The sequence below is a fragment of the Buteo buteo genome, chromosome 3 (genome assembly GCF_964188355.1).
Source record: "Buteo buteo chromosome 3, bButBut1.hap1.1, whole genome shotgun sequence".
Classification (NCBI taxonomy): Eukaryota; Metazoa; Chordata; class Aves; order Accipitriformes; family Accipitridae; genus Buteo; species Buteo buteo.
The window spans coordinates 49,284,443-49,306,869 of record NC_134173.1 but is presented as its reverse complement, the minus strand read 5'-3'; the positions used below and the strand labels follow the sequence as shown (position 1 = coordinate 49,306,869).

At 37.7% G+C, this 22,427-nt stretch overlaps 1 protein-coding gene across 1 annotated transcript; it reads right to left on the bottom strand.

Moving 5' to 3' along the window:
• Positions 1-1,150: 1,150 nt before the first annotated feature.
• ATP6V0D2 (ATPase H+ transporting V0 subunit d2) lies at positions 1,151-21,234 on the bottom strand. Its single transcript, XM_075024362.1, has 8 exons — positions 21,021-21,234; positions 13,629-13,800; positions 11,561-11,739; positions 8,814-8,893; positions 6,923-7,000; positions 3,437-3,613; positions 1,993-2,070; positions 1,151-1,461 (listed from the first exon to the last, which is right to left on the bottom strand). Exons 1-8 carry the CDS (start codon positions 21,148-21,150, stop codon positions 1,300-1,302), a joined length of 1,056 nt encoding a protein of 351 aa, XP_074880463.1. The 5' UTR covers positions 21,151-21,234; the 3' UTR covers positions 1,151-1,299.
• Positions 21,235-22,427: the final 1,193 nt, after the last annotated feature.

The following is a 22,427-nucleotide window of genomic DNA, read 5'->3' as shown; positions in this document are numbered from 1 at the left end:
ACGTTTACATTTAAGAAGTGTGGGTTTAGCTATAAAAATGGTAAAGTTTTCTATTTCTTATGTATGAATGCATATGCACATGTATATATTAGAGAGAGAGAGATTATATCTCAGTTCTTAAAACCATGATGCCTGAATGTTTTCCATAATTCTGAGGTGTTGACATCAGATATATTTTATTTTTCTGTCTACTCGGCAGGAAATGGTTTTTATTTCTGTACTGTATTACTGGAAGCATAGTCAGCTGAAGACTGAGATTTGCTGTTGTGCAGCCTGAAACTAAGGATTCATGCAGAAAATCAAGGTATGGCCTCTTTCAAAGATAAAAGGGCAAATTTTTTTAATGGAGTAGGAAGGCAGAATGTTGATATGGCTTTCAGAATCCTTTCTTTTTTCTTCAGCAGAATTAATCTTGTCCTGCTACAATCTGGCTTCAACTTTTCACTCTATTTTTAGTTACCAGTCTTAGCCAGGTCCTCAAATAGCTCAGAGCTGGTGTTGTTTGTGTCTGATGTAAAACTGATACAGACTTGGCTGGTATTTTCATTCATGTTTCATAATCTTCCCTAGTGCATACATGAAGATAGTGTCTATGGTGTCCTGGGAGGAGATACTTGTATTGCTGTGGAGTAGATCAGACACTCATGGTTTGACACTTACAGTGCTCTTCATGTGACCATAAAGGAATAAGTGAAAATATTTTCATGAAAATGAAGTTAGTTATTTATGTTTAGCTGCAGAGACGTATCACAGTTAGAAAGGTTCAGGAAGCTCTTTCTTGAGATTCCTTAAGGGGAATCTCAGGGTAACCCTAAAGTTTCTCTCTTATTTATCTATTAAGTCTATCATACAATCTTGTATGCCATGAAGAAGACCATAAGAGTAAGATAGAAGTAGTGGTTTAATTGGCCTTTTGAGAAAACCATTAATTCAAAATTAAGCCATTAATCAATTAATTAATTAATCAATCAAACATCATTGATATAAAGCTTGCTTCCACAAAAGAGAAAGAATATGTATGTAAGACCTTGCAGGGAGTTTTTATTGATCTATTAAATTAAAATGGGCACAGTGGGGAACAAATCTACCAGCAAAAACTATGAATAAGCCCCTTAATATTTCCTTATAAAGTACTCATATCTCTAATTGCATTACTTTTTCTTACACTGCTGTATATAATGAGCATTATTAATACAGTTTAAAACATCCAATAAGAGTTAATTTTTGAAATAAGATTTTTCTTCTTTCATATGAAATAATGCATCTTTTCAGGCATTGTAGGATTATAAATTCTCAGATTTAGAAAATTGGAATGTAGTTGTTAATTTTGGTTCTGTGTCTCTGAGAAATGCATTCAGCAATCCATACAATATTCCTGCATTCTTGTTCTTTTAACTTTACATAGGCATAAAATACTCCAAAATGAAACTGGTTGTTGAATGCAAGCGCATTCAGCTTTACCTGTAGAAAAGATGAAATGAGTGTTATGATAAAATATTAAAGAAGGCAAATATGACTTTTATATGGTAGCTTTTATGATCAAGATTTCTATGTAACTTTGCAACCATGACTACATTTAGGAGTCTCTTGACTAGAAATATAATTGAAATGTCATCTGTGCATTAATTTTGGTAATAGACTACAGCAACATTAGAGGTAAGTAAAGGACAGTGGTGAAACACCTTCAGTAGACCATTCAAAAGAAATTTGATTAAGCGGTTTATATGAGATGGCTTTTGGATAGGCTATCAGGGTTGACAGTTCTATAAGTAGTCTTCAGAAGAATGTCCTGGGATTTCTTTTATTTAAAAAGGCAAATCCTTCTATTTTGATTCAGCCAAATGTTGACAGCCATAGAAATACTGTGTTCTTGAATACAAAGCTGAATAATGCCATTTAGTAGAATCAAAAGCCTAGTATCTCATTCTTGTTTTAAATGTTATTCCAGGCGGGTAACTTTCATTTTCATATTTTAAGGTTAAAAGCTCTTACCTCATGTTCAAAAAATGCATCTTCCAGTGTCTTTTCTCCAGTGCCACTCCCTACACCTTCAAACACAGCCTTGTATTCCTAAAAGCATAGACAACCACCCAATGGAAATGAGGTACTTTTGCATTCTGTGCAGCACAGATATCTTACATTACTTTATTAATTAATCTACGTTAAGTAATCTTTCTGTATAGAAAAACTCATGTATAGATTACAGTTCTACATAAATCAAAAGCATATAGTCAGCAAAAGAAAGAAAAATCACATTTGTTCTTGTATTTCTTACCATCATTTCCTACAACTTAAAGTAATTTACTGAAGGCACTAAAGGAGACTTATTGTAGAATGACACATGACCTTTCACTCCTTTGGACAGAGAGCACTGAACTTCTTGTACAAACAGTATCCATCAGAGCCAGCACTGTAAATGGAGCCAAAACCCTGAACTCTGATCCTCACATGGCTGCTCATTTTCTTTCCACTAGTCAGCTGGATTTGCTTTATCTGCGTTAATATTGTGTCTAAATCTATTAGTCTGATATATCATCCTGGAATATTCTGCGCAGATATATTTTACTTCATTTCTTACATGTTACATTTCTGTGAAGTTTGGTTCTCTGTGTATTTGTTTTGGTTTTCTGATAAAGTAGCAGTGCAGTATAGGTCTAGTACAATGGTTCCCAAATTCATCTAAATATCCCACCATCACATGAATAGACTTGTTCTGTACCACAGTGGCATGGTGGTACATGTTTCTAACATTCTGCTTATGCACAGGAACAGATGTGCATCTCTAGCTTTGTTTCTTCCGTGGAAAAAAGCAGTAGACCAGACGTAATTTTGTTTTGTGTACCTACTTGGAGGTAGCTTAAATACTATAGCTAGTCAGACTATCACAGTTAATTCATAGAGCAAGTGTTGCAGATTGATTCATCTTTAATAACAGCACTAGTCGCATCAATATTAACAACTTCATCTACTTCAGTTCAATCAGTGATTTAGAGAAAACTTTTCAGAAGGGCATTTTTACGGTACACTAGCAATAAATCAGGTCTGCACTCATCTGTGACATGAATTGTTTGGTCAGCTCATTTTAAAATGACTTATGCTTTTGCTCCAAAATCTTGGAGGCAGCAGCTGTGAAGTGAAACTCAATTTGGGGAGGGTTAATGGAGTAGGAAGGGGTTTGTTTACTAGAACGTGATTTGGCCTTATTTAAACATCACTATAAGAGGAACTTTGTATCGCACTAAGGTAATAATATGTCTTCATGTCAAAGGCCTTTGATTCCATATACATCTTTATGGGTTCTCTTGTATCATTGCTGATTTGTTTCTCTCTCAAAAATGCTTTTAACTTATGTGAACACTCTTAAAATTTTGCTGACATCAAAAGATGTTAAGTATTTGTATCTTGGCTTTTTCTTTTAAGAAATTAGGCTACATACGGCATAGTAATCTGCAACACACTTCACTTGCTCGTAGTCATCTGCATTGGCCAACAGGTGTAAGCCTTCTGGATACAGTTTTCCACAGGTTGGATAGAGCTTCTCTCGGTCATCTTTACTCAGCTCAGTGCCAAATGAATTAATGGTGATGATAAAGGCACGTCTGTCTGCCTCAAACTTAATATGCAAAACAAAGAATAAAGAGGTGTTATTTGAGATCTCATTCTAAATTAAGCTGGGGATATGGGGTTTTTTCAGTAAGCTAAACTATGGAAACTTAAAAAAAAAGTGGACTTCAGAGCATTAGAAACATACCTTATTTTAAAAATTGTAAATCCTTATTTGCAAATACTTGTTAAATTTTAACTAGAAAATCAAACAGTGTTTTGCAAGCACAGCTTTTATTCTGTGATTTTTGTACTGAAAATATCACCTCTGCTACTTCCTCATTTCCCTACTTAGTTACGTGGAAGTTGACAACAAAAATCTCCTCACGCACCCTTCTGAAGTTATGAAACAATACTCTTATAAATAATAATAATACAGGAAAGGACCAAGAATCAATAATACTGTTCTGGGGTAACTCAGAGTGCTGTTGAGAGTAAAGATTGAATGGAAATTCTGGAAAAAAACAAAATTGTTTCTGAATGCACATATTTTAGATGATAATTTAATAAAGTGGAGGGGGCTGTTTACTTGCCAAGATAAAGTTTTCAAGTGTTTCAAGTAACAGTTAATTTTTAACACATAGAATCAAAGGCTGTATTTCTTCTGCCAGGTTTAGATGCCAGTAGTATCTGTATTTTCCCCTGCAGCAGTAGACTGAAAGTCATTCTAATGTCTAGATTTCAGGTTGTTCTTTTGTACAAGGCAAAATTTAACTTGCCATTCTTACAGTATGAATTAAAAATGTAATGGTAAACAAAAATAATCTTACTCAATTCTGTCTGATTTAAATGTGTTTTTCTGTCTTGAGATCTGAATTGACTATGTTTTTATTTCTTTCCTTTATTACTTACTTTCATGTTGTAAGAACAGCAGAGCCCTTCCTAATTGCAGGGATTATGCAGGAAAATCTTTCAAGTGAAGCATACATAGTATACACATGCTTTAGGCAGCTTGCGAAATTTCTTATGCTGTGAATGAATTTTTGAACTGTTTTAAGCAGAAAGGTACTCTTTTCTGTTGAATAATAAGACTGCAGTTGCAACACAGTTCTGCAACTTTAGCAGTTAAGCACATACTCATAGATCCTACTCCTGTGTACTGGAACACACTGTAACAGGGACCCAGCTGCCCTTTGGCACTGACTTCAGAGTAAGGAAAATGAGTAAACAATAGAGAAATAATGAGAAGAAAATAAGTGTGCTTGAAAAGATTTCTAGCTAATGAGTAACAGGGCCAAATTTCACTTGCCTTATTAATATGAACAGGCATATCAGCCCAAGTGAAACTGTTTTGGAAGGGCACGTGCTTTGTTTTTTTAATTTCTTAAAGACATATAGAATCTAGCTGTTAGATTTGTAATATTTTGTTGGAAAAAAAGCATGCTCAGATGCAATTGCAACTAATGCTAGCAGGTTTGGGGCCTACTTCTGGTGGCTCCCAGTTTGAGAAAATGTGCAGGATCAATCCCATCCATACAGACCTTTCAATTCATCAAATTATTGGCACATGACATTCTCTATAGTGAGTAAGACCATGAGGCAGTTACTTGGTGACTTAGGCCATTTGATTGCTGCAGGTAGAGGTGGAGTCATAGGATGACCATTTCTTAAGTGCTTTAATTTCCATATGGGAAATTGAAGTAGCATGTCTCCTACTTGAGAATTAGCATGAGGCCCTAATAACAGGCACAGCACTAGCTGCAGTGCAGTCCTGCAGTTTCTTGCCAGATTCAGGGTTAAACATGCAACATTTGTTGTCCATGATGGAAGAAGGATTGTCAGTACTTTTATTGGGGAAGGTTGGCACTGTTACTGGTGGTCAAGGAGTTGCGGAGCTAAATACCTCAACCTCATTCTGGTAGGGTCAGGTTGGTAGTCTTACATATAAGATTACAGAATAAATAGTAAGTATTCCTTTGACTAGTTAAACTTTGGCTTTTTGTGAATTCAGCTATTATCAATCTGCTCTATGTATGTCTTCAGATATTAAACTGTTACAGAAAACAAAATCTTCTACAGAAAAGTTTATCCTCCTAGCTGTTGACATTAGATAGGGATTTTAAAGAAGCTTATCGTAGACCAAACTGTTACCACTGGTATAAAGAGAGTTTTACAACATGCTTAAACTAATGTTGGTAAGTAATCTGCTCTCAGCATGAATGTCTAGCTAAAAACAAACTTTCTGAAAAATACGAATCAACTGTGGGAAATGTCTTTACCTCTGCCAGCCAATCTCTTGATTTTTATTTTTCAGAAAAGAGTAGTCAAAATACTTAATTTCTTGTCAATTTAACTTGATTAAGAATGTTTTCTTTAGAACATAAACTGAAACATTATGACCTGGTTAAATAAAATATGAAATTGCAATCCCTTTTAGGACATTGTTTCATAAGATGTAATTTAGGCTCATTCTTTTTTCAGGGGGGAGCTCGCAGGGTTATTATCTCTCTCCTATAATACAAACTTCAGTGGGATGTCATCAGAATTTTGTTCAATTTCCAGGATGTAAGTTTTGCCTATCCAGAAGAAAAGACTCCTGGAAGCAAATGGGTGATCTGACTCTCAAACTCAACACAGAATTGTGATAAACCACTTAAAAAAAAATGGAGCTGAATGCTGAGAACTCAATTTTAGGAATTTCTGCATCTTTTGTTACAGTAACAGATACAAAAATATCATTCGCTATGCTGCAGGTATGCTTTGGGGAGGAGGACATTAGGAATTTGGTATGTCATGGAAAAAATAAATACTAAAGTTTTCTGAGTTGAGACAAAAATAAAACAAGCAACGTTGGACTTTTCTGTATGACACTAGTTCCAAAGGTCACTCAACTCTAACTTCAACCATCAATTTTAATAGGAGAGTAAACAAACATAATAGTGCCATGAAGCTTAAAGATTATTGATTAGTATATATACAGTAATGCCAGACCTTAGCTATCCCAAATTTAATTTTGAGCTAGGAGGTGTAAGAATAATCCACTTTTTAAATTTGTCTACATAATACAGAAAAATATTAAGGGGCAACAATTTGAGATTAGTGAACCATTTATTCTGTTCTGCTCTCTGTTATAGAAAAATATTGCCTGAGAATAACTCCTCCCTGGTAATAGATTAGCTGCTTCTCTAGTCAAGAGGTAGAAGTCATCCTAGAATAAAGTCTTCATTACACCTTAGAAAAATAGTTATTATTCAGAGGAGAAGCAAACATTTGACAGATATGTTTGCAAATGGAGAGAGAAGGAACAGGAAAAACAAAATGACCTAATTATGAAAACACCGAGGAGTACTGTCATGTACAAAGACTGAATTTTTCTTACCTCAATAATAGGTCTCATTATTTCTGCTGTAGTACCACCTTGTTTTTCACAAAACTTATAAAACGCCTCAAGATAAGACTATATGAAAGAAGAGAAATATTTTAAGTGCTACTTCAGACGTGGACTAGCACAGCACGTAGTCATGAACCTAATTTTTAAATACTTCCATTAACTTTGATAATTCTGCCTATGAATTTAAATTCAAATATGTGCTTAATTACTTTGTTGGATTGAAAGTTGAAATACTAAAATGCAAATGTCTTGTTATTACAAATGTTTTCAAAAATTGTTATAGGACAAATGTTTTCTTTGCTCTCTAAAGAAGGAAATTCTTGAGCTTCATTGAGCTTCCACTGCATAATAAGCAGATGGCTGAAGGAAACTCTACATTTCTAGTGTGGAGGAGGGGATTTGGGAATATGCCACGGCTGTTGGACCAGCACTATGAGGATACACAAACTAATCCCTACTGCTCTACCCTAAACCCTGGATTAGGACAGAACAGCGGACAAAGCTTCTGTAATACTGGTCTGCAGAGCCTTCTGGTCTATTAAGGATTCTGGCCTTCACACCCATTTCAAAATACCTGTGTAGGAAGGACCCTAAGTATCTCAGAGATGCTGTTCCCCCTGCCTCTCTATCCCCCAAAATACTGTTTTAGGTAACATTTATGTTATAAAAATGCACTTGCTACAACTTCACACAGTCTTGTTAAAAGAAGCTGTCACTAGCTATGCAATTTTTAAGTAGAGACATCTCAAGGGGGATTGTCTGCATGGGATTATGCGTTAGGTTCTGTATAGTGCTATCTGATAGTAGATCTGAAACATAATTGATCTCATTGACAGCTGAAGCAGAGGAGAAAGCATATATTAATGATTTAGAAGTGTTTGCAGAATAATCCCCCTATACTTTGACGATAGATTTAATAAGTGTAATTGTATGGTCATCCACACAGGATATAAGAATCAAATCTGTATTTTATCAAATGGCAAAAGAGTGTCTAATTTAGTAGTACTCCGGAAGAATTAAAATACTTGGGCATATCTGATGTCATTTTGAATGAGAGGAAGGAGCAGAATATTTAAGAATCTAATATTGGCTTGGGAATTTATAAATACCATTTGTAATACAAACAGAAGAATTTTTTTTCTTTCTCCCTAGTGCAATCAGATCACTTTAAGAATACTTCCTGCAGTCTGGGGCATCCACTGTGAAAGAAAGATAACAAAGCATTTGGAGACAATATGCCAGGAGGAACCACTAACAGAATGAAATATATATAGCCTTTAAAGAGACCATTCTAAGAATATTGACCTGTGTGCTAATATTTGTAAAGTACTTTGAAAATGCAAGGCACATGTTAGATGCCTGTCCTTACAGCAGTGTGCTGTAGCAATGCTAAAGATAATTTGAAAAGGAAGAAAATTATACAAAACCCTTACGTAAAAAAAATGTTAGCTAGACTCAAAACAATTAGACCTTTTCAAGTCACATCTACTTTTATAAATAAAAATAAATGTTAGCCAAGAGCCTGTCTAGGCTTACTTAGGAGCTAACAGTTCTGTGGCATTTGGTAGATAACTGAGTTATTCATAAACAAATGGATCTGGATATTAGCCTGACATCTAAAGCATTTTCATTAATGAGATATTAAATTAGAATTTGGATGCAGACCTAAAATTTGAAAACTCTCCAAACAGTAGAGTAGAAATGAAAGGAGCTGGATTTGATTCCTGGACTTGTCATCAACCAAGTGAGCTTAGACAGTTTGCTGTATCTCACCACGCTTCTGTTTCCCCATCCATAAAACAAGGTTAATGATACAGACCTCCTCTTCTGAGACACTTTGAAAAACCCCAAGTGTTACCATTATGTTGCGAGAACTTGCCTTGTACAGTTTGTTGCGCATTATTTCAATGTTCATTTCATCCAGGTCATTTTCAGACAAGCAGTCTTGAAAGAAAGCAGCTGAAAGCAGAGTTTATTATATTGCAGTATAAATCTACATGCTGATAATATGCATCTCTTGTCTATTGCCATTCACCAGTGTGTGAGCAAGGGTCTGAGGTTTCTGCTGTGCAAGAAAGAGTGATATAACAGAGAGGAAGAGAAATCCTCTTGATTTTCCTCTTATCCTCCTATCCCTCCTTTTTAATGAGAATCTGCTGTGAGGGGAATCAATCAGTGTTGCAGCCAGAGTCCACATCTCCAGAGAGAATCAGATGGGAAATGCTAATGAAAGCCCTAATCTTCTCTGAAGTATATGATTTGGGCATTAGGGAGATTTTCTAGTGAGGAACATGAAAGATAATTTTTGTCTTAAATCATGCAGGTATTCCACAATTATTACGGAGAATCCTCTTTCCTATTTTCCCTCTTCCTCTTTGGGTATATCTGTAGTGGGGGAAAGGCAACAGGTTGCAATTAGTAAGGGGCACAAGCTTTGACCTTGACATGTGCTTCCAGGTCCTCTGCAGAATGGGCTAAAGAGCATGCTTTTGAACAGGGATGCAGAAGATGAAGTTCATTTGTGCAGCTGGACTGCTTCAAAATACTGTATTCATAACTGACAGAAGTATGCCAATCCCTCACTATTCCTAAGCTATGCCAGTGGGGCAGACCAGTGCTGGCTGACCGAGGGTGTTGTCTCAGACAGTGGCAGTAGCAGATGGTATTTAGAGAGGGTGTGTGAGCCTGGCCATGTTTTATGGTCTTTTCCCTTCCTACTCTTCCAGCATTCAGGTTTTGGATAAAAAATATTAGAGGACATAGCCCTAACAGTTCCCTTTAGTATCTGTTCGTAGCGCCATTGACTGTGAATTTGTCCCATCTTTTTAAAAATCTGATACTATTCTCTGCTTTTACAAACTTGTTTAGCAAAAAGATTTCCAGAAATTTACTACCAGCTGTGTAAAAAGAGTGTTTTATTTTACCTGTTTTAAAACTAGTTTTCTGCTGGGATTTGGTCTTCTAAAGGATTTGGTAAGCAACAGTTCATAGCTCACCGTGGACAAACCACTGCCCTCAGGACTTTGTAAACACTGTCCATATTTCTCTTCAGCCTTGTCCTCTCCATACTGGAGTCCAGCCTTTTTAGTCTATCCGCACATGGCAGGGCTACCCCCTTGTTCATTTTAGCTGTCCTGCTCTGTACCTTCTCTGATTTCAATGTTGGTGCCCAGGTGCTGGCAGTGGAGGGCTGCAGGGCGGCCTCTGTGAGGGAAGGCCAGGGCTGCCCTGTGCCGGACACAGCCGGTTCCAGCCGGTTCCAGCCGGTTGACCCACCACTGGGCATGGTTGAGCCCATCAGCCAAGCTGGTGGCTCCTCTGGGAAAATGTGTTTAAGACAGGGCAAAAACCACAGGATGTAGGGAGGAGGAGGGAACAGCAGAGGGAACACCAAGGTCAGAGGAGGAGGAGGAGTTGCTCCATGGATTCCGGAGCAGGTGCTCCCTGGGGAGGACCTGCGCTGAGGCAGAGGATAAGTGTGAGGAAGAGGGAGCGGCAGAGAGAAACGGCCACGTACTGAGTGTAGACTCCCCCCGGCTCCCTGTGCTGCTCATTGCCTCTCCGAAGAGAGCGAGTGTAACCTCTGGTGATAACAAGGGGGCAAAGGAGAGGAGCCTGGAGAGAAGGCATGGCAAAGGGGGGAGAAAAGGTGCTTTTCCTAAGCATGTAAATGTTTCTTTCTTTTCTGTTTCCTAATGCCTGGATCAATAATTAATTATATATGTATTAATCAACAATAAATCAAGTTAATTTTCCCCAAGTTGAGTCTGTTTTGCCTGCAACAGTACTTCGTAGGTGATGTCAACCCATGAGCTCCTTTTTTCCCCTGTTTTCTTGCCACATTGTGCTGGGGGCAGGGGGCAAGCGAGCAGCTGGGTGGGAGTTTGGTTTCTGTCTGGAGCCAACCCAGCATTCCTTCTTGAGAAGCAGAACCCAAAACCAATCGCAGCACTCAAGATGAGGACACACAGTGGTTTCATATACATTCAAGTACATCCAGTTCCATCTTATTCTCAGTAGCCTTTCCAGCACTGCCCCACAGCCTGTCAGTTTTTGTTCGTGTCAGCTGCTGCAGCGCATTGAGAAGGGTTTCATCCCAATTTCAGAATGCAACATTCCCAACCCTCACTCTGTTTTGATTTTAGATTTAATTCTTCAAAATAGGGATTTTCTTTGTGTTTGAATCATGCCCAAATCCCAAGAGGGAATCTAGGTTCTACCACAACATCTAATATTTATTAGTAACTGTCTGCTTCTTGATCCTTAGTGAGGGATAGGCAAGACTTCATCTTAGATTTTTTAATTATAAATTAAAAAAGGTGTTGAAACAAAAATCTAGATGCTCTAAATCAGTGGCTACTTTGGATAGAAAAGATACCTGTTACGCTTCTTGAGTAGCCTGTTTTCTTTATGTCTGCTACCCAAGGTTGATGTAGAAGCTGTTAATAAATGTCACTAGGAAATGTCCTGAACACCACTTCAGAAGTGCTTGATCCACACTTCACGTTTTGTGTTACCAAAACGCAGCATATCCAGTGGAAGACATGCTACTCCATCTGAGATATGCTTAAGATTACAGGATAAGTAGTTTCAAGAAGCAAATAACAAATAATTTAGTGTTCCTACCTAATGGTGTGTCAACCAAAATTGCATTGAACAGCTCAGTGGGGTTTGAGGCAATGCTGACCGCTTCCATTTGCTCAAAGCTCCCCAGTGGATGGCACTTGGGAACAAGTTCAGCTATGGGCCGCTGATGTAATGTGCCAGTTATTAAAAGAATTACGTTGTCAATCATATAGCTGTATCTGTATTTGAAAGAAAAAGTAAAAGAAATTTATCTCTATAATGAATTTTACTTTGAAAAAATACAAACCCAAGATTTTTGAAAATTAGTAATAATACTAAAGTCAGACATGACCACAGTACTTGCAGGTTTGTATGTTCACTCTGAATCAATGTCTCATCAAAAACAAACAGAAGTTTTTAAGTAGCAAGTAAGTAACACAGTACTAGTTTTAAACCCCATGACTGACTTGGATAAGAGAGACTTTTAAAGAAGGGGAAACTAAAATATGAATATAATAAGCATAACAGCTGTGAAATGTAGATTTGCTATAACAAGTGACAATGAGTGTTATCAAAAAGTAAATCACCTGAGCTAGCAGCTTCTTTAGTTTGGGATTTTGTTATTTCATGCAGACCATCTGGACAGAGAAGAAGTGCGTGGGAATGTGAGCACTAAAACTGCAGAGTTCGTGCAGATGGACCATTCTTAGGGCTTTCTTCTCACTCAGCTTTAAACATCTTTCCATGAGGAAACTAAGAACAGGTTCTCACAGCTTTCTTCTTTATCGCTAAAAGTTTTCAGCTGAAGGTTTCTATCAGCTTCTTACTAGTTTTACTGTCAGAGAGGCTGATAAGAGTTTTGTCAGTGACTTGGAAATGGGAAAGCTATTCCCTTGGGATGCTTATAAACAAGGATGCCAGTCTTCAGCTTGCGTTGTTGATTCAGAACGCAGCTAGAGATATATAGGGATTAATATGATCTCACACAAAATCTGTGAGGGGGCTTGAGGATCTGGTGAAATGTAGTTCAATGATGTAATAATTGTGTTAAATATCTTGAACTAGTATCTCCATTATTAAAAAAACAACAGTGTGCAAAGTTTGTGCATACACATGTACACGGGTATGTCAGTGTGAGAAAAGCCCTGCCATAATTTTCATATTTTCACTTTCATTTCCCTGAAGCAAAATGTAAACATTGTATGCCTACAGGTCACAGCTGGCCTAGGGCAGTCTTTAAGATCCTGTTGATGTATTAGCCTAAAACTGGTCAACTACACTTGACCCTCCCCCCAAAAAAGATACTTTATTTTTTTGTTATGATAAAAATACTCCTTGAAAGTAAGCTGAACAGTCTAGTCTTCTTGTTATAATATATTAAAAAGGTAATATCAAGGGGACTAAACAGTTAGGTAAAATATCCTGCTGACATTTCACTAATCCATGTTGTTATTCTGTTATAAAGCAGATCCCTGTTCTTAAAGTTGTTTAAGCCATTCGTTTACAAGTTTTATCTGTTTATGATTGTATTGAGATCAGAACTTTCTCTTTATCTGGCATCAAACAGCACTTGTACTTTTAAAAAAAAAAGCTACTTAGGTCTAAGTAACTTGCAATACGCAACATGAAGTCCTTCTGGTTTTAATGTTCAAATGGTGTAAAAAGTATGGTAGGTGTGTGATGTGTTGTCTTTTCCCCCTTAAAAAAGAGTCTAGAACTTGCCACATGCCTAGGAATTAAATCACTGCCCTGTACATCATGAAATTGCTAATCTTGCATGAGTCACCCCCACAAACTTAAGTTTTGCAAGTTCTCTGACTTAAATGATGTTTGGAAATGGTAACTATTTTCCTCAATCTCTACCACTCCTCCTGCCACTGTACACAGAAAAAAATCTGCTTGTGTTCTTTAAAATAAGTAGTTGCAAAGACAACAGCTCCTCATATATATATATATATTTTCAGAACTTATATTAGCAAATAAAGTATATAAATGTTGCAGTATCAAAGTAATTTTTCTATTTTTGAAACCTAATAGAAATTCCTGTACAATGCATTTACACTGTTTTAACTTGTAACTGTGCTTTTTTTTGAGTCTGTGTGGTAAGCTACGTGGTAATATTACTTACGTGATAAAATTCAGAAAAGTGGCAAGAGGTTCAAAGGCATGGTTTCTAAAGTAATGAAATTCCGTGAGTAGTTTTGCTTTCAGTTTATCATCGATGGTGGAAATAGTGAGAGGGCCAGTTTCGTTAGCCAAGAAGTTGCCATAGTCTGTAGTCTGTAGATGTAACTTCAGATCTGGAATTAGATTCAGGGGAGATCATGAGAAGAAACTGTCATTATATTGTCTACAAACCAAATAAAAAAAAAAATTATAATATTAATTTCTAATACTGTATGTTCATATTAAGTGTCTGATCATACTCTATTGAAAAGTTTTTGACATAGATTTAATATAGGGCAAATGCATAATTAATGCCAATTTGTACTGCCTTCTACGAGTAAGACTTACTGCATGCCACAGGAAAGTGCAAATAATTTATGCCTTTGTCAGAAGTTTCACCAGCAGCTTTCATTTCCAGCCACACCAGGCACAGTGTTAATTACTGCTGTACCTAGGCCCTTCCCAATCAGGTTTTGATTTCACTGATTTGCACCATTATATCTCAGTTGTTTTGTCTCCTGCACTCCTATGGTCTGTTATGCATCAATAGGAATCATCCTTTAACTTTGTTAAGATCTTAATTTTTCATATGAAGCATTTAAATCTCAGGTAAGACTATAATCTTATGTTATCAGGCTGCCTGAAGAAGAGGAGAGAACACATCTTGCCTGGCTCAGATTCTGGGCTCCAAATGGCTTTGCAGTGGAGCACTTGAAAGGGCAGAGCTAGACTCTCTTAGCATTTCTGGTTTTGCTTTGTCTGATTTATGGCTGCAACTACCAGACCCTAAGAAGCTGTTCCAGAAACCTGGGTTATCGTGACATATTCTGTCTGAGCTCCCGACCCTGGTAACTGAGGAAAATGAGTTGATTAGACAACAAAGTTGAAAGAAGCGTTAGTAATATCAAAGAATTCCTTTCACAAATTTCCTCTGCTAGCCATTTTCCACCATGAGGCAAAAGTAAGAATTTGAATCAGTTCTTAGTGTTCAAAGCAATCTAACATTTCCTTCTAGAAAAGCTCCTGCTATATTGCATAATTATGTTCAAATGCTATATTAAAACTACTGTAAATTATAGATTGGGATAATGTTATATGGTTTGGGCATTCATAATGATTAGATTTCCAGACAAAATTTGAAGTGATACTTAGTGAAAAGGACAGCAAGACTCCCACTGACTGAAATAAGGGTGTACCTGTAAGGGAAGTTAATATGCAGTTAGCAAGGTGTGCATTTACCAGTATAGTAGCTACCCTTTCCTATTTCCCCATGTGTATACTTTCTTAGTATGCATTAAGGTTGCCTACACTGAGACTTAAAGCAAAAGAACTAGCACATTGCGAATTCGAATTCCTACGCCTAGCACTCTAGCTTACTGAGATAGATAACCCTCAGAGTTTTCTATGCATGTTGGCTGCCATTCGAGCTCATTTTAGCAATTACAGAAACATAGAATAGTTTGGGTTGGAAGGCACCTTTAAAGGCCATCTAGTCCAACCCCTCTGCAATGAGCAGGGACATTTTCAACTAGATCAGGTTGCTCAGAGTCCCATCCAACCTGACCTTGAATGTTTCCAACCTCTCTGGGCAACCTGTTCCAGTGTTTCCCCACCTTCATCATAAAAAATTTCTTCCTTATATCTAGTCTGAATCCACCCTTTTTTAGTTTAAAACCATTACCCCTTGTCCTATCACAGCAGGCCCTACTAAAAAGTCTGTCCCCATATTTCTTATGAGCCCCCTTTAAGTATTCAAAGGCCACAATAAGATCTCCCCAGAGCCTTCTCTTCTCCAGCCTAAACAACCCCAACTCTCTCAGCCTTTCCTCATAGGAGAGGTGTTCCATCCCTCTGATCATTTTTGTGGCCCTCCTCTGGATCCGCTCCAACAGGTCCATGTCTTTCCTGTTCTGAGGACTCCAAAGCTGGATGGAGTACTCCAGGTGGGGTCCCACCAGAGCAGAGGGGCAGAATCACCTCCCTTGACCTGCTGGCCGTGCTTCTTTTGATGCAGCCCAGGATAGGGTTGGCTTTCTGGGCTGTGAGCGCACATTGTTGGCTCATGTCCAGCTTTTCATCCACCAGTACCCCGAAGTCCTTCTCCGGAGGGCTGCTCTCAATCCCTTCATCCCCCAGCCTGTACTGATGCTGGGGGTTGCCCCAACCCATATGCAGGACTTTGCACTTGGCCTTGCTGAACCTTATGAAGTTCACATGGGCCCACTTCTCGAGCTTGTCCAGGTCCCTCTGAATGGCATCCTGTTCCTCAGGTGTGCCAACCACACCACTCAGCTTGGTGGTGTCTGCAAACTTGCTGAGGGTGTGCTCAATCCCACTGTCTATGTTGTTGATGAAGATATTAAACAGTACTGGTCCCAGTACAGACTCCTGAGGGACACCACTTGTCACTAATCTCCATCTGGACATTGACCACTACTCTCTGGATGCAACCATCCAGCCAATTCCTTGTCCACAGAATGGTCCATCTGTCAAGTCTATATCAGATCACATCAACACACTATTGGATAGGAAGGCCTTACTCAGCTAGCACTCTGGAACTGTTAGCATTTCTCCAGATCTTCCTGCAATAGACTGAATGTATGCTACCAGCCTAAACTAATTGCTTCTTAAAATTATGTAGGTGATCACAAAACTGTTGACAAAAGAAGGCAGAGGTAATTGGTCTTTCAATGGTCAGAGCCAGATACTAGGAAATAGTCATAGTTTCAGTACAGGTTTCCATGTAGGAAGAAAAAAGAGAATCCAAATATGAAAAAAGAAAACCACTTCATTCAAGAAAGAGAGAAAGGTAAGCAAGATTAAGAGATAAATAAAAATGCAGAATTATGCCCAGAAATTAGTCTAAATATGTAAGATCAACTTTTAAAAAAATCACTAATATTTCCATATCACATCTACATTTCCTGTGAAAACTGATCATTTTTACTTTCTCTTTTTATTGCAAAGAAGGTAAAAATACTTGGCATATGGTGGGATTAGATAATACTACCTCATTACATGCAGAGAGCTGAATTCCAGCTTTCCTCAATTCCTTTTCAGGTGAACCACTGATACCTACCTTGATATCACTACCTCACACTCTGTAAATGCATTTCAAACACAGTGGTTTTCAGGGTTTTAATACCTAAAGCAGATTGCAAAACCCAAATATTACCCCAAGTACTGAGCATTCTGAAGTGTGTTTAACATCATCATGAGATGAACAGAAACGAAAACCACTGATTAAGAGCAGTTTAATAAGACTCTGTTACCTTCCTCAGGTTTCTGATTGACTGAGTGGTTTCAGAAACCATGCCCTAATGTAAGGTATGAAAAATATTAGCTGGAACACATTAAATAGCCCCACCTGGCTCTCAGAAGCTATGGAGCACATACTATGGCCAGGAATACTGGATTTATGATCCTGTCAGTTCCACAGCCTGCTTTATAGAAGTATTTCTTCTAAATGATTTAATAAATGCCAGCATGCATACTGTATGTAAGGAATAATATTTAACCCGGTCTCATGGCCTTGGTCAAAACAATTGAGAAAGTAGTCATCCACAAGCTCCAATACCATATAATATCAGTCAGGAAGGTCATAATCAGAGTTCACACCGTGACAAAGTTCAGTGCAGCTCAGAGACTGCTCTGTTGGCCTTAAATTATAGTATTCTCTTTGCTGTTGGCATAAGTAAGACCTGGGGACTAACACAGTTAACTTGTACTAGTAACATGACCTGATGATCTGGCAAGAGTAGATGGTTGAGCATTACATGGGCCTCAGACATTCCTGTTCACCGGAACTTTTTAGTGATGGTAGCTGCTCCTTTTCTCAGGGGCTCTTGGAGACCTACACAAGACCCTGAGCTTTTTCAGCATGTCCACAAGGTCCCTAGGAAAGAAAATTCCTGTATTTCAGCTGTCAGTATTATTGTCATCCATCTGCATCATGTATTTCCTCATTCAATTATATGCAGGAAAAGCATTATGTAGGAAATGTATGACTTTAAATAATGTGATTTTAAATCATGTGATCTTACTCACAGTTGAACAGCAACCAAACACAACAGTAAGTCTGAAGGGAATTATGCACAGAGGGAGACTAGTTTAAGACAAATGCAGTTAAGACAGGAATGATGCTGATCAGAGAGTATTGCAAGAATTTGAACAAAGCGTTAACCTGGTCTCTCCGCATCAAGCACATGGTGTCTTGTCTGACTCCTCACTTTGCTAGCCAACTACCCCCAGTTTCCAGTTACACTGTTATTTTAGCCGCTGTGTGCTGGTGTGTCCTGGCTCTGGCAAGTTAAGTGAACTTATTTCAGTGATGTTCATGGGAGCAGAGCTGGGCTGCTTGTCCTTCTGTGACCTAGTCTCCCTTCTAAAGAGCAGTAGTGTTTCCATCACACAAGGAAGCAAGGAAAGAATAAAGCGCTGAATTTAACCCCCCCCCCATTTTCTACTTCAAAGACTGTCAGCAGGGTTCCTCTGGGGATCCCATTCCCCGAAACAGATGATGACATAGGGCCAAACTAGTAGCACGCCGTGTTGCAGAGGTTTCAGCCAGTGTTGCAGCCCACAAGGTAGCTCCATGGAATAATTCAAACAAGCCCAAAAGGATGTCTAAGTTAAGCTGAAGGCCTGTTCTCTCTGTGTGGCCCTGAACTGAGAGTCTATGAGCATCCTCCTTTTTTTCTTTCCCTCTCACTGTAATACTTACTCTGTGATTACCAAGCAGATGTAAAGCACTAACCTACAGGTTTTCTTGTGGTTCTTCTGTACTGACATTATGGTTTCCCCTCTAGAGATATCAAAACCACTTTGAAATTAAAAGATCTTTTTGATTCTATTTATGGGTTACTTGGGGTGGTTTTGATTTTTTTTCTGCTTGTTTGTTTTAGCATATTTATAATATTTGTAACTTAGGCCATTTTTTGTGGTGTGGTGCTATGCCACAGAATGCAGGATAGGGTAAATTTATTACCTTTTAATGTGAAGACATGAACAGAAGGCACTATCGGACAAGCACAATAGTACTACAGTACAGATCCACATGCTGGATCTTTTAATTGGAAACAAAATACAATGTATGCATAAAGCTCCATTTTTTACTTTACAGGTAAGGGTCTGTGGCTTTGATGCACTGTACACTTGTGGTGCAAGTTTAATATTACAGCATCCTATATGTGCAGAGAGGTAAGTGTATTTAACCTCATGTGCAAATCCAATACTTCTCATATTTTCATTATAAATAATACATTTGGTAGATAACTGGTAGGAATCTGTTAGCTGTCTAAAAGAAGCAGAAAAAGTTACAATGGAGAAAGAGATGCAGCTGAATAGAGAAAAAAGGGAAGTGCTGGTGGGTAGTAGAGATGTGCTTGTAGGCAGGTTGGTGAAAGTTGCTGCTTCTGTCGCTGAAATAATTTGCATTTTAAAACTGAATGAACATTAGAAAGAAGAAGGTTCAAAAATAAAAAGTCACTGTTCTTTCTACTATAAATCTGACTTAGAAAAGGATTTTATTGTGATCTGTCCATCTGTTGCATGCCCTTAATAATATTCAAGGTGTTAATGTTGAATAATGTCAGAAAAGTTTGAAAACTACTTCCTGGTTGTAAAAAACTTTCTTGTAGCATGACTTCAAATTTAGATAGCTTTTCTTAACTATTCTTAACTTAACATGAGCAAGTATTCTTCTGGGAAGGATGAGGGAAATCCTTTTTTCTTGTATGTTTTAAAAAATATTTAAACCTGTATATTTTCATCTTATTCAGAAGTAACCAGGATTTTATGGTGGTTTTTTTTCTTCATGGAGCCTTTGATGACACAATTTGTAGAGCTTCTCTGCAGAGACAAATGGAATAAGAGCAAGGTTTAATAATTCCATCATTCTGTCCTTTGTGTCTTTTATAGATGTTTGAAGCTCTATTAGCTTTTTCTGAACTCTGTATATTCATGGAGCAGGACTTTTGACTTAAACAATTAAATACAGTATCAAGAGTGCCTGTAGAGTCTTTAAGTTGTATAGATCGCAAATGCTAGTACAAATAGGCTACAGAAACTGTTGATTTTGTCCAGCTGACATAAGGAATAGATTTCACTTCTCAGAGTAAGTGCATATATGTGTTCTGTGTGTCTAAACTGCCATTGTATGAAATGGAGAGCTGATAGAGCTCTCCAGCTTATCAGCTGAAGTAGGTACCTGCACTTGGTCAGTTGAATAGTCTCTAGATCCCATTTGCTGTATTGACAGTCTCTTTAACCGTGAGAGGAACTTTATCTTGCTGACAGGTAAATACCAATATGTGTCTATTTAAATGTAGTTGTTTTAAACTGCACGATGAATGGCAAGCAACTTTCCCAGGCTTATGTTGTTACTATATTAATAGTTTAGACAGCCTCAAAACTCCACTGTATATGGGAATTATCAGGTTCTGCACTTCTCATTTCCCCAAATCTATTACTGCATACAGAAAGCAACCAATGGTTAAAACAGAGCAAGCTTATTATTTCTCCTTGTTCCTTTTTCAAATTAATCTAATATACTGCATGCTATAGAAATTATTTCAGTGTACAGTTATAGCTTTTATTTTGGAGTCAGGGAAAGAAACTTTATGTTCCTTTTGAAAGGTGATATTTTTTCTGTTGCGTTTTTTTTCCTGCCAAGTGTCTAGAGGTATGTCATATGATTCTTTGTATAAGTCTGTCTTCATCAGGCTGTGACCAGTCTTGGCCACAGAAAGCTGTTTTGGAAACTAGTGTGTGTTCTCTTTTTTACTGTGGCAAAGTCACCTTGAAAAATGCCTTGTTTTTTTTAAAAAGGCTTGAGAATAGTTCAGTTTTATGTTTGTGAAGTCTAGTTTTCTCTTCCTGGTAAGTAAAATGTCCCCCACTGTCATAAAACTCATGAAGTAATGAAGTACTAAAATTATATCTTTTATAGAGAAACTCAGAGCCAAATGGTAAGTTTTTAATAAGATTTGGGGAACTGTTTTATCCAGCTGAAATGGTATGAAACTTCTATGCTTGAACAGTTTTATAGCATGGTTAAAATCTGTGAGAAAGTTACCGATCTCCATAGGAACTCTATGGATGAGATTTCCAAATCTTATCAGTAAACTAGAAAATCCCATCATCTGGATTGCTTTGCAAATCACAGTCTGTACAATCCTAGGGTAATTTCTATGGAAAGCTATTAACTTAAATATGAGAACAGTTCTTCAAAGGACGTTCCGGGTTATCTCTGGTTTTTAAGATAAGCTCTCGGTACTTCAGTCTTTTACCTTCCCTTCTTCAAAGGTCTAAGCAACAGTATTTCTTCCTAAATAAAATAAACCAGCAGACTTACCTTCTAGTGTCTCACACTGTGCTAAATTGACATAGTCCGCACTTGTCAAGATCCCAGCTTTGAACCCTCGGACCAGACCCTCCAAGTAGCCATGGTCCACATTGAAGTAAAACTCTGAGTATCCTGGCATGGAGAAAAGGAGATTTAATCTCTCCGCTGGATATTTGATGGTACTGAGTATCTGCCACCAACTGTTTTCCTCCTCTTTGGAAGGGGTGACAAATAGTCGCTGATTTCCTGCCAGCCTATGATTGTGTTCTACCAACTGGTTTCTTCCTGTTTCTTGCTCCTACTGTAGTTCCAGTATAGTTCATGCTTACACAACAGCCAGCCAGCAAATCCAACTCCCTCCTGTCAGAGTCAGAAAATGAACCTATTATTGTTGAAAGAGAAGCCAAAAAGGAAGTATAAGATTTAACCTTTCCTTACAAGAGTGCTCTGTACTGATTGGAGAATGATAAAGTATATTACAATGCTTGATAGCATTTTCACATTTCTTAAATGTATTATAAACAGGAAGTTACCTGTGAATACCTATTGAAAAACTATTTCTGCACTAAAATGGTGGGCTGTGGTAGAAAATAGCCTATTCAAGGAACTTAGGTGGGGTTTTAGTGTCTCTGTATACCTTTTGGTTTTGAACATTTTTGATTGCTGGAAATCTTCTGCTGCTCATCTCTATCAATAAATATATATATGAGTTACAAGATCCTTCTAATAATTACAGTGAACATTAGATCATGCCTATAGGTGAAATGTCTTTGAAGGGTTTGACTTTCATTAGCCTTTAAAATGAGTATCCAGAACTGACCTCAAAACTATAGTTTGTCCAAGTTCCAATCAAAATACTCTGGTTATATTCATTAAGATGTGGAAATAATTCATATTTTTCCTCCTACAAAATAAAGATTATAAAAGTAGGAATCTTGATTTCAATAATGCAAATTTAGAGCCTTTTTAGACTTCCTGATTTTGATTCAATTTAAACTCAAAACTGCTAAATCTATCAGTGACTTTTATACTGAACTGTTAAGTCTGCCACCTTTCAGATTGAGATGCCCCAGAGCTGATGGTTCAAAGTGGATATGCTTCTGTAATCAACACAAAAAGTCCTTTCTCGCCCTAAATTCACTGGCATATGCAACACATGTCTGCAAGCTTTGCTGGAAGGGAAAATCATACCTCACACTAGGTGATATTTAGATATGTAGTTAACTGGATCTCAGGAACATTGCAATGAGGTGTCTGAAGACTGCTGCATGGTTGGAGGGTTAACACCAGCAACAGAAATTACAACAGCTGTCTGCTATCCGCATCTCAACACTTAGCCTCATTTTTCAGTGCTTTGAACACATTTGGTGTATTGTGTCAGCTGAAGACATGTGGCTTGGCTTTTCTATTGATCCC

Bases quoted from the DNA above. Each gene is read 5' to 3' on its own strand.
- ATP6V0D2 (XM_075024362.1), bottom strand. From the start codon at position 21,150: ATGCCAGGATACTCAGAGTTTTACTTCAATGTGGACCATGGCTACTTG. The intron at 3,614-6,922 runs GTAAGAAAAATT...TTGCATATTAAG, and splicing joins TAATGAGACCTATTATTGAG to TTTGAGGCAGACAGACGTGC. The intron at 2,071-3,436 runs GTATGTAGCCTA...CTATGCTTTTAG, and splicing joins GTGTTGCAGATTACTATGCC to GAATACAAGGCTGTGTTTGA.